Raw genomic sequence first — 12496 nt, 5'->3', positions numbered from 1 at the left:
TTACTCCAAAATTGACCACATAATTGGAAGTAAAGCACTCCTCAGCAAATGTACAAGAACAGAAATTATAACAAACTGTCTCTCAGACCACAGTGCAATCAAACTAGAACTCAGGACTAAGAAACTCAATCAAAACCGCTCAACTACATGGAAACTGAACAACCTGCTCCTGAATGACTACTGGGTACATAACAAAATGAAGGCAGAAATAAAGATGTTCTTTGAAACCAATGAGAACAAAGATACAACATACCAGAATCTCTGGGACACATTTAAAGCAGTGTGTAGAGGGAAATTTATAGCACTAAATGCCCACAAGAGAAAGCAGGAAAGATCTAAAATTGACACTCTAACATCACAATTAAAAGAACTAGAGAAGCAAGAGCAAACACATTCGAAAGCTAGCAGAAGGCAAGAAATAACTAAGATCAGAGCAGAACTGAAGGAGATAGAGACACAAAAAACCCTCCAAAAAATCAATGAATCCAGGAGTTGGTTTTTTGAAAAGATCAACAAAATTGACAGACCACTAGCAAGACTAATAAAGAAGAAAAGAGAGAAGAATCAAATCGACACAATTAAAAATGATAAAGGGGATATCACCACCGACCCCACAGAAATACAAACTGCCATCAGAGAATACTATAAACATCTCTACGCAAATAAACTGGAAAATCTAGAAGAAATGGATAATTTCCTGGACACTTACACTCTTCCAAGACAAAACCAGGAAGAAGTTGAATCCCTGAATAGACCAATAGCAGGCTCTGAAATTGAGGCAATAATTAATAGCCTACCAACCAAAAAAAGTCCAGGACCAGATGGATTCACAGCTGAATTCTATCAGAGGTACAAGGAGGAGTTGGTACCATTCCTTCTGAAACTATTCCAATCAATAGAAAAAGAGGGAATCCTCCTTAACTCATTTTATGAGGCCAACATCATGCTGATACCAAAGCCTGGCAGAGACACAACAAAAAAAGAGAATTTTAGACCAATATCCCTGATGAACATCGATGCAAAAATCCTCAATAAAATACTGGCAAACCGGATTCAGCAACACATCAAAAAGCTTATCCACCATGATCAAGTGGGCTTCATCCCTGGGATGCAAGGCTGGTTCAACATTCGCAAATCAATAAACATAATCCAGCATATAAACAGAACCAAAGACAAGAACCACATGATTATCTCAATAGATGCAGAAAAGGCTTTTGACAAAATTCAACAGCCCTTCATGCTTAAAACGCTCAATAAATTTGGTATTGATGGAACGTACCTCAAAATAATAAGAGCTATTTATGACAAACCCACAGCCAATATCATACTGAATGGGCAAAAACTGGAAAAATTCCCTTTGAAACCTGGCACAAGACAGGGATGCCCTCTCTCACCACTCCTATTCAACATAGTGTTGGAAGTTCTGGCTAGGGCAATTAGGCAAGAGAAAGAAATCAAGGGTATTCAGTTAGGAAAAGAAGAAATCAAATTGTCCCTCTTTGCAGATGACATGATTGTATATTTAGAAAACCCCATTGTCTCAGCCCAAAATCTCCTTAAGCTGATAAGCAACTTCAGCAAAGTCTCAGGATACAAAATTAATGTACAAAAATCACAAGCATTCTTATACACCAGTAACAGACAAACAGAGAGCCAAATCAGGAATGAACTTCCATTCACAATTGCTTCAAAGAGAATCAAATACCTAGGAATCCAACTTACAAGGGATGTAAAGGACCTCTTCAAGGAGAACTACAAAGCACTGCTCAGTGAAATAAAAGAGGACACAAACAAATGGAAGAACATACCATGCTCATGGATAGGAAGAATCAATATCGTGAAAATGGCCATACTGCCCAAGGTAATTTATAGATTCAATGCCATCCCCATCAAGCTACCAATGAGTTTCTTCACAGAATTGGAAAAAACTGCTTTAAAGTTCATATGGAACCAAAAAAGAGCCCGCATCTCCAAGACAATCCTAAGTCAAAAGAACAAAGCTGGAGGCATCACGCTACCTGACTTCAAACTATACTACAAGGCTGCAGTAACCAAAACAGCATGGTACTGGTACCAAAACAGAGATATAGACCAATGGAACAGAACAGAGTCCTCAGAAATAATACCACACATCTACAGCCATCTGATCTTTGACAAACCTGAGAGAAACAAGAAATGGGGAAAGGATTCCCTATTTAATAAATGGTGCTGGGAAAATTGGCTAGCCATAAGTAGAAAGCTGAAACTGGATCCTTTCCTTACTCCTTATACGAAAATTAATTCAAGATGGATTAGAGACTTAAATGTTAGACCTAATACCATAAAAATCCTAGAGGAAAACCTAGGTAGTACCATTCAGGACATAGGCATGGGCAAAGACTTCATGTCTAAAACACCAAAAGCAACAGCAGCAAAAGCCAAAATTGACAAATGGGATCTCATTAAACTAAAGAGCTTCTGCACAGCAAAAGAAACTACCATCAGAGTGAACAGGCAACCTACAGAATGGGAGAAAATTTTTGCAATCTACTCATCTGACAAAGGGCTAATATCCAGAACCTACAAAGAACTCAAACAAATTTACAAGAAAAAAACAACCCCATCAAAAAGTGGGCAAAGGATATGAACAGACATTTCTCAAAAGAAGACATTCATACAGCCAACAGACACATGAAAAAATGCTCATCATCACTGGCCATCAGAGAAATGCAAATCAAAACCACAATGAGATACCATCTCACACCAGTTAGAATGGCGATCATTAAAAAGTCAGGAAACAACAGGTGCTGGAGAGGATGTGGAGAAATAGGAACACTTTTACACTGTTGGTGGGATTGTAAACTAGTTCAACCATTATGGAAAACAGTATGGCGATTCCTCAAGGATCTAGAACTAGATGTACCATATGACCCAGCCATCCCATTACTGGGTATATACCCAAAGGATTATAAATTATGCTGCTATAAAGACACATGCACACGTATGTTTATTGCAGCACTATTCACAATAGCAAAGACTTGGAATCAACCCAAATGTCCATCAGTGACAGATTGGATTAAGAAAATGTGGCACATATACACCATGGAATACTATGCAGCCATAAAAAAGGATGAGTTTGTGTCCTTTGTAGGGACATGGATGCAGCTGGAAACCATCATTCTTAGCAAACTATCACAAGAACAGAAAACCAAACACCGCATGTTCTCACTCATAGGTGGGAACTGAACAATGAGATCACTTGGACTCAGGAAGGGGAACATCACACACCGGGGCCTATGATGGGGAGGGGGGAGGGGGGAGGGATTGCATTGGGAGTTATACCTGATGTAAATGACGAGTTGATGGGTGCAGCACACCAACATGGCACAAGTATACATATGTAACAAACCTGCACGTTATGCACATGTACCCTACAACTTAAAGTATAATAATAATAAATAAATTTTAAAAAAAAAGAGATCTAAAATCTTCATTTTCTAACCACAAATACAGTTTTCTTTGCATGACACAATATATCAACAGAACTTCCTCAACCCTGAAGAAAATTTTAAGGAAATCAACAGAAAATTGAAAGGAAAATTCTCAAGGAAGAATCTGCAATCGTCTTTGCTAAGTGACAATCTAACAAAATGAAATTTATGAAAGTGAGCACTAGTGTGTTCTTTCTATCATATTATTGCTACTCTATGTCATTTTACCATGAGATAGATGTTTATGAAAAACAAAACTGAAGCACCTCAGTTGCCACTGTTGAAAAACAAAGATTTATAATGTTATCCTTTCTAGCATTAAACCCTCAGAATTGACTATCAATAAACCAATAAACTTGGTGGCTGTGATGGTGTCACTCCCAACGATCCCTGTTATACTTGTGCATGGAGTCATCTCAAGAAAGAAGTGCCTCACAAAGGGGCAGCTACAAAGATGTCACTGTCTCTGTTCATTTCCCACTACCTGACTGGAAATTGTGTGCACTAATGCAACTCAGCTTCCTCATCAACCATGTGTTGATGCCATAAGCTTGCCTCAAAATATTTCATTTTAGGAAAATGTTAAAACTGTTCTCTTGAAGACAACATGTATTTCAAAGACATCTTATTTTCTCCGAATAATTGTGTAATCCGTACTCTTGTAAATTCCCCAAAAACTCTCAGCAAGGCACGATGAAAATAATGATTGCCATCATATTCTGAAAAGCATTTCCATGCTGAATTTTCCCACAAATCACAAGTCCATTGTAAAATCACACACACTTCACAGTATTTACATTTATTATTATTAAATCTTCAGTACCTGAAAGGTATAAATATGGGTCAATGGAAGAAAATAGGAACTGAAACTGTTACAGGTGCAGATGAAGAGGCTGACTTTTTTCTAGTCTTTAATCTCTCTGAAGGGAATATCGGGGACGGTAGTTCTGATATGAAACTGAGATGGGGATACATTTCTTTCCTGGGAGAAATTCCTATGGAAGGGAGACAATGATCAGAGTCTTAATGGACACAGGAAGGAATGTTTATAAGGCATTGAGATTCTCATATCAAGAGACATCCCTGTTGGGAAACAGGGCATAGACAAGGCAGATGGGGTCTTCACTGATAGATTGGGAAGGGACTAGTATGAACTGAAACAAACAAAAAGAATGCCTTGTGTATTTGGTGGTATAATCTGGGGAGTAACTGCTAATTTCTGATGGACTGCTTGACTGTCAGGGAAAAGGATGTTACTTCGATGTATTTCCTCTACAAAAAGTTTCTCATTCCACCAAGTGTAAGGAAGACATGGAAACAGGGAGGTGATATTAGACATTGAGAAGAAAGAAAGCTAAAAGTTATCTCAAAGCCAAGAAGGTAGATGACATTATGGGTTTCTGAGGTTGGTTGGTGGCATGTAAATAAGACTTCTTGTGACTTTTAAATATGTGCATAAACTCAAGCTCACAAATGCTGCTGATCCTGAACAGGAAACACGAGAACCCATTTTGTACTAGTCAGAGAGATAGTGTTTCCTGATTATGTTCCATTTCCTGATGTCTCAAGTAGCCCTTGCATTGGCATTGCCTGGCTCACTCTGCTATTTGTAGTTGCAGAGGGAGAATCAGTCACCTTCGCCTAATGTTTCAGGGGGGAAATGGAGGCTCTCTGTCTTCACCATTCCCGCTCTCCTCTCACAGATACACCGCTTCAATTCTTGGCAGTCCTTTGAGAAGATCATCCCATTAAGGATGGCCACACAGTCTCTGCTTCTTGGGCTGGTGACATCTATTATAATCTCGAACCTTAAAAAATGAAGAAAAAGTAAATTTAATCACAGTTTATTTCTAAAATAAAATATTAAATACCCATTCTTCCTAGGGTGATAAAATTATAGTCTAGATACCAGAATCAGTTTACTGGGAAAATGGGGTCATATGCCTCTTTCTCTTCAGCCCCTAAGTTTCCACACTCATTCTTAGACACAGCAGGTCACCAGCCATCCCATTACTGGGTATATACCCAAAGGATTATAAATCATGCTGCTATAAAGACACATGCACGCGTATGTTTATTGCGGCACTATTCACAATAGTAAAGACTTGGAACCAACCCAAGTGTCCATCAGTGACAGACTGGATTAAGAAAATGTGGCACATATACACCATGGAATATTATACAGCCATAAAAAAGGATGAGTTAGTGCCCTTTGTAGGCACATGGATGCAGCTGGAAACCATCATTCTCAGCAAACTATCGCAAGAACAGAAAACCAAACACCGCATGTTCTCACTCATAGGTGGGAATTGAACAATGAGATCACTTGGACACAGGAAGGGGAACATCACACACTGGGGCCTGTTGTGGGGTTGGGGGAGAGGGGAGGGATAACATTAGGAGATATACCTAATGTAAATGACAAGTCAATGGGTGCAGCACACCAACATGGCACATGTATATGTATGTAACAAACCTGCATGTTGTGCATATGTACCCTAGAACATAAAGTATAATAAAAATAAATAAATACATAAATAAATAAATTATTAAAGGGGGAAAAAAAGAAACAGCAGGTCACCCAAAACAGCAAAAATCATTTCTAACTAAAGTGAAGCTACGTGTTCTCCTCCAAATTTATATAGTTTCTCTGCCACTTAAAAAGTTATCTACCTTCTCTGTAACTCAGTTTACTTAACTGTAAAATACAAATGATTACATCAAATATATCCTGTCTCCCGGGAGAATAAATGATATATTGTATATAGGGAAGAAGGATGTCTGTTCAAATACGGCTTTAAATGTGATATATTTTGATAGACAAATTACAATTTCCCGTTTCAAAGGATACTGATATGGTTTGGATGTTTGTTCTTTCCAAATCTTAGTTGAAATATCATTCCCAGTGTTGGAGGTGGGGCCTGGCAGGAGGTATTTGGGTCATCGGGGTGTATCCCTCATGAATGGCTTGGTGCCCTCTTCTTGGTGATGAGTGAGTTCTCACTCAGTTAGTTCATGCAAGATCTGGTGGTTTAAAAGGGCCTGGAACCTCCTCCCACCCCCCTCTCTTTTGTGTTCTCTCTAGCCATTGGACATGCCAGCTCTTGCTTTGCCTTCTGCCATGAGTAATGCTCCCTGAAGCCTCCTCAGAAGCCAAGCAGATGCTTGTACAGCCTGCAGAATTGTGAACCAACTAAACCTCCTTTCTTTATAAACTATCCAGCCTCAGGCATTCATTTATGCTGATGCAAAAATAGACTAACACAGATACCATGTGTACTCCTATCTAAATGCTCACGGCATATATGAGACTAGTGTTTTATATTACACCTTACATTTTCAGCAAATCTTTTCTCAGAGACTGCATTTTTTAAAGATGTGTTCCCTATTTTACTAATGCACAGAAAGCCAAGAAATCTTATCCTATCTCTGGGTACTGACCAGTTGTGTGATTTTAGGCAACCGCCATTACAGCCTGGACTCCTGGGCTTCAGTTTATTCACCCATAAAGATCTCTCTCTCTGTCTCCCCCTTCTGTCATCCACAGTATGTCCCAGACACAAACTTCTGCCAGCAGCAAGAGAACTACCCTGATATTTCACTAATGCCATGTATCTGTCTCCCTCACTGGCTTATAAGCAGTTCAAAAGCAAGCACTGGCCGGGTGCGGTGGCTCATGCTTGTAATCCCAGCACTTTGGGAGGCCAAGAAGGGCAAATGGCTTGAGTCCAGGAGTTCTAAACAAGACTGGGCAACACAGCATAAACCCAACTTTCCAAAAAATACAAAAAATTAGCTGGATGTAGTGGTGCACGCCCATAGTCTGAGCTACCCAGGAGGCTGAGATGAGAGGAGAGCTTCAGCCTGGGAGGCAGAGATTTCAGTGAGCAGAGATTGCACCACTGCACTCCAGCCCGTGCAGCAGAGCAAGACCTTATCTCAAAAAACAAACAAACAAAACACACACACACACACACACACACACACAACAAAATGAGGATGCACTATGGTTCAAATATCTTCAGTCATCCTCCTGCAAACACAGTATCCAGTACAAAGCAGAAGTTTGAGTAATACTTGATGGACCAAATTCTTGAACTCTGTCACTCAAGCAAAATATCTTTGTTAAATGCCTTTCCCATAAAATATCCTGAAGGCTTACAGTTCAGAAGCGAAAGGGGTTCCATCCATCCACAGCCAGGCCTTGCCACTGTCAGGGCGCAAAAGCCCTGTCCAATAAGAGTAGAAAAACGGAGAGCGGCTCTGGAACATGGCAAAGTCCTGCAGAAAGCACACAAGAAAAGCTTTAGCTTTGGAGGCATGATCACACACATGGACAGACATGCATGGGCCAGCCAACGCTTTTCTCAAAGCACACACCAGTCCTGCTTCACACAGATGCTCACATGCTTAAGAGAAAAAGCATCGACGCTGAGGCCTGTCCGAAATTTGTCCGGGTTTAATAACTCGTTTTGTCTTAGTAAATGTGGAACACATATCGATATTCTGAAAGCAGAAATCACATCAACCCAGATTTATTCCTGACCCATGGCTTTTAAGGCACAGAATTAAACATGAATGTTGATATAAAAATATGAGGGAAAGACTAATAAAGAGATGTGGAATGATTCTGGGACAGGGAAGAATATGGAGGGAAAAGTGCAGGAATGAGGTAGCAACCTTTATAAATGCCTGGGAAAGGAAGAAAAAAACTAAAAGAAAAATTTGCAAGGATGATTTACATCTTAGACTAGGAAGGGGAGAAAGAAATTTTTAAATTTCTATTTATAAATATTTATGTGCATACATGTGTATAGTCCTATACATGGTAATTCTTTTCCCAATATCCATATTTAACATATGTTTACATTTAAAAAGTGATTTGCTTCCTTCTATCTAGTCTCACTCTGCACTCCTAATACATATTTTTGGAGAATTGGTGGGGACAGGGTCTCACTCTGTCGCCCAGGCTGGAGTGCACTGGCACGATCATGGCTCACTGCAGCCTCAACCTCCCAGGCTCAGTGTACTCCTAATATTTTAACATAGACATTATCTAAATATTTATTATAATTATCCATTTATACAATGAGTTTCTCAAGGCCATACACTTTGTTTCATTGTTACATCCATAACCCCTCAGATAATTAATAAAATATACCGATTTAATGAGAGATTATTGCAAATGTAAATGAAGCTATTAGCAAGCAATAGTCATAGAGTAACATGTGAAAATAACTGTAGTTGAAAATCTTTATTCTAATTAAATAGGGGGGTCCCTTCAAATTAAAAGTTTTGAAAGCAAATCATATGAAAAGGATTTAAATATATACAAATATATGAAGTTCATATAAAAAATAACTACATAGATTTAACAAGAAAATGTCCTACCACCTGATATAGTATAGTTCAATTTTATACCTGAGTTTGCAGTGTATGCTGGAGGCAGAGGAATCAAAGAGAATAAGAAAAATTAGGAGGGTTTATGCTAGGGCACACTGTCTTAGTCAAAGAAATTGCCTCGCTTGATGCCTAAATTAAGCCATCGAGAAAGGGTTATAAAATGTCTTAGTAGCTGAGAGAAATTACAGAGGTTCTTTCATCACAGATTTCAGGAAGTAGGTAGAAATTAAGAAGTAACTAGAATGATGTTAAGAATTTGTATAGTGAGCTGAGAATTTAATTCAATTAAACAACCCTTTGTTGATAACCTACTCTTTATCAAGAAAAATCTCTGCCAAATTCTAGAGAAACAATGATAAATAAGCAATGGCCATACTATTTAAGAACTTCAAAGGCAATAATAAATATGAGAGAAAGTGGAATAATCATATTTTAATTGTGTACTTTAACTGCATGTATTAACTCAATATATGTCAGTTTGTAGTTTTATTGTCACATTTGCCTTGACCAATCTATCCTAGACTGTAAACTTCTGGAAAGCAAGATATATATTTGCAGGTTATGGTAATAATTTAGTTAAATATTTTCCACTTAAAAGCTTTGCCACTTTTAAAATGGAAGAGCAGGCAGTACTATCTTCATGTTTCTGACATTGCATCAATATTCTTCCTTTTCTACCCAAACCAAAACAGGAAAGAAGTTAGGACATTCTACCTTTGCTCCCTGAGAGGGGAGTTTAAAGTGATATTGCTTATCTTTCTAAGGGGTGTGTATTTCTGGAGAACACAACTCCTTCTAGCTACTTCAGGGAACCATTCAAAGCAATAGGAATAAGACTCAGGCCCTGATTGAAACGAGTGTGAAAAACTGTGGACCGATATTCTTGATCCTTAGAATCTTCTGGCTTAACTCTTTTAAGGCCTCTTTTTGAGAAAAGCCTCAGAATCTTACCAGATCTTCTTGTTTGTTTATCTTCAGCATGGTACAGTTCTCACTGAGGCAGAAATATTTACAGTCCTCCCAACTTTTGCCGTCTTTATAGAACTGGTAGCATTTGTCTCCATGCCACTTCCATTGGTCAGTACAAGGGCTGCACCTGTGCGCTTGGAAAAAAGCCAAATTTATTGTTATTTTCTGTATGAGTCTGTCTTGCTCCTCTCTTGAAATTACATAATATTTGATGTCCTAAGAAAGAATTAACTCCTCTTCAATATTTAATTAATTGCCCAGGCAATGATAACTACAATGTTTACTGGATACCTACTAAATGCCAGGAATTGTAACTGGTCCTAAGTATGTTGTAGAAATTAAAACAGACACTAATTGCTTATGTGGAATCTAGTAATAAATCATTGGAACTTTCTTGCCACTTGCCTGTGAAATTCAGCACGTGAAGAGAATATTCAATTTCACAAAGCAGTTGAAACATACAGAAACTCCAACCACATTGTGTTTAGGAAATAAAGTTTCTATAATGTTCTCAAAATTATCTTACATAATAGTAAAATAAGTTTTAAAAAAGACAGTATATACCGATCTGATGTGGAGTCTTTTTAAGGAAAAAAATACTGAGGCAAGTGTGAAGTTAGAATGCTGAATCTCCATGTGTCACAAATTAAATTGGGCATCCAGGCCAGAGAAGTATGGGTAAGGATCGCAAATATAGGATCCAAGCCCTGAGCACTATAGTTTTAACCCTATGTGGATACATGACCTTGGGTCATTTAGTTAGGAACCTAATCCAGTCTCTTGAGGGTTTGTAGTGGGATGAGAACTCAAGTCATATCCATAACAATTTCTTTATTTTAAAAGCAACTTAGTTAACATGTTAAAATCTCAGTAGCTAATACACAGGTAGGTATTATATTATCATTTAATCTTCTTGTAAGTTTGAAATATTTCATGAAGTAAAACAAAATTTAAATAAATAAATAACTTAGAAGGATATCTTTGTCATGTTATGAAAAACTTGCTGTGGAAGTCAATAGTTTTTGCACTCTCTCGGACAGGTCTGCTTGCTTCGGAATTCTACCAGGAGAAATGTAACAACCTGGAGAGACTCAAGCAAAAATGCAGGGAGCCTCAAACTTCCTAAAACACAGAACAAGAATGGGAATGATGCTCACCTAAAAGGATTATTGTAAAGATTAAATACGTAAAAACCAGAGTCCAGTTTGTGCAGAGACTTACGCATAAGAAGCATTTAATAAAGGTCAGTTTCAACTGTGGTCCCTGGTGTTATGAGAACTTAGATGGGTAATACGTGCTTGGAGTGCTGTGCTGAAAAAGATTATGAAGCAGCAACTGGACTCAGCAAGGAGAATCCTGGTTCATTCTGCTCTGGATTCAGTAAATAAAAACTATGTAACTGCAATTTTAGTACAGTGCATTAATACCTCATTCCCATCTCACGTACAATGTTTTCTTAAATACCTTTGATCTTCAGATACAAGTGACCCTCTATGTGCTCTATGTAAAAACAAGTCCCATACTTGCATGGGAATTAATAGAGAAATTTTCAATGAATGTTTAAGAGGAAGCAAGGGACAATTAGATCAAAAGGTGAGAGACTAAAGGATGGAGAGCCTTATGTGAAATAGGTAGTGATACGATGTAACTAAAGAGACAGAAATAGAGAAACCGCTTTACCTCCTTAACTTCAACTAACTAAATATTTAATATACTATTACTGAAACCATTGGAGGAGGAAAATGGAATACAGGTCAGAAGAAATTCATTTCTCTATGTGTACATATAGATATAGGTATAGACCTAGATATAAATAGATATACATATACATACACCCTCCACTCCAGCCTGGACAACAGCGTGAGACCTTGTTTCCCCACCTCTCTGCTCCCCCTCAAAAATATATATTTTTAAAGAAGAAAATGCATATTTTTGGCCAGAAAAATGGGTGGACTGAAAATGACCTGTTCTCAAATGTTTTGTCCATGGCACATACACCTAAGAAAAACAAAATATCAACTAATTTCTAAACGGAACACGTACACTTTCTATGAACTCTCTTTACCTATAAATTACTATTTTTGTATATGATATAGTGCAACAAATGTTTACAGATATTTAGGATCAATAAACAATAATGGTCATATTAGCAAGGCCAAAAACCCCAGGAAGGGCATTCCATTTCATAAATACATGAAAATATGTCATCCTTAAAAAAAAGGCTAATCGTCTTTTTTTTCTTACAGTCCTTTCTCTCTCCATTTCCCCTTCATTTTTGCTGTGTTTTGGACAAAAGGAATGTAAATCTGTTTACATGTCTGGCCCAGAATTTTTTCCTCATATATCTAGCTCCCCAAACAGCATTCCTGGTTTCCAATGTTCCCCTTGTAGCCAGAGAATTGTTCCTCCTTTCACTCGATCACATCCCTATGCTTCTAGCTGTTTTGCCCCCAAATTCTGGAGCTGTTTTTGAATCTTTCATTTCTCACACATCCATTTGTGTCCCATCATGCAAAATCATTTCCACAAACAATATCCTAGTTAGAAGAACCATCATATTTCTCCTGGATTTTAGTAATAGCCATCTCTTATCTGATTTCTCTGTTGCTATTCTTTCCTCTTCCAGTCCAATTTTAACATAATTGTAGATTAAG

At 38.0% G+C, this 12496-nt stretch overlaps 1 protein-coding gene across 5 annotated transcripts in view; it reads right to left on the bottom strand.

Annotated features, from left to right (window-relative positions):
• Nucleotides 1-4185: 4185 nt before the first annotated feature.
• Nucleotides 4186-12496, bottom strand: part of CLEC1A (C-type lectin domain family 1 member A) — a 28875-nt gene continuing 20564 nt past the window's right edge. For all 5 annotated transcript variants that reach the window (XM_025402319.1, XM_025402322.1, XM_025402320.1 and 2 more), the window contains 3 exons: nucleotides 9825-9976; nucleotides 7633-7751; nucleotides 4186-5278 (listed from right to left, as the gene is read on the bottom strand). In XM_025402319.1, coding sequence (XP_025258104.1) covers nucleotides 5098-5278; nucleotides 7633-7751; nucleotides 9825-9976 — 452 coding nt within the window. In that variant the 3' untranslated portion in view covers nucleotides 4186-5097. The remainder of the gene's footprint in view (nucleotides 5279-7632; nucleotides 7752-9824; nucleotides 9977-12496) is intronic.

Source organism: Theropithecus gelada, chromosome 11 (genome assembly GCF_003255815.1).
Source record: "Theropithecus gelada isolate Dixy chromosome 11, Tgel_1.0, whole genome shotgun sequence".
NCBI lineage: Eukaryota > Metazoa > Chordata > Mammalia > Primates > Cercopithecidae > Theropithecus > Theropithecus gelada.
Note: the sequence above shows the minus strand (reverse complement) of the source record. Positions and strands in the feature narration are given on the sequence as shown.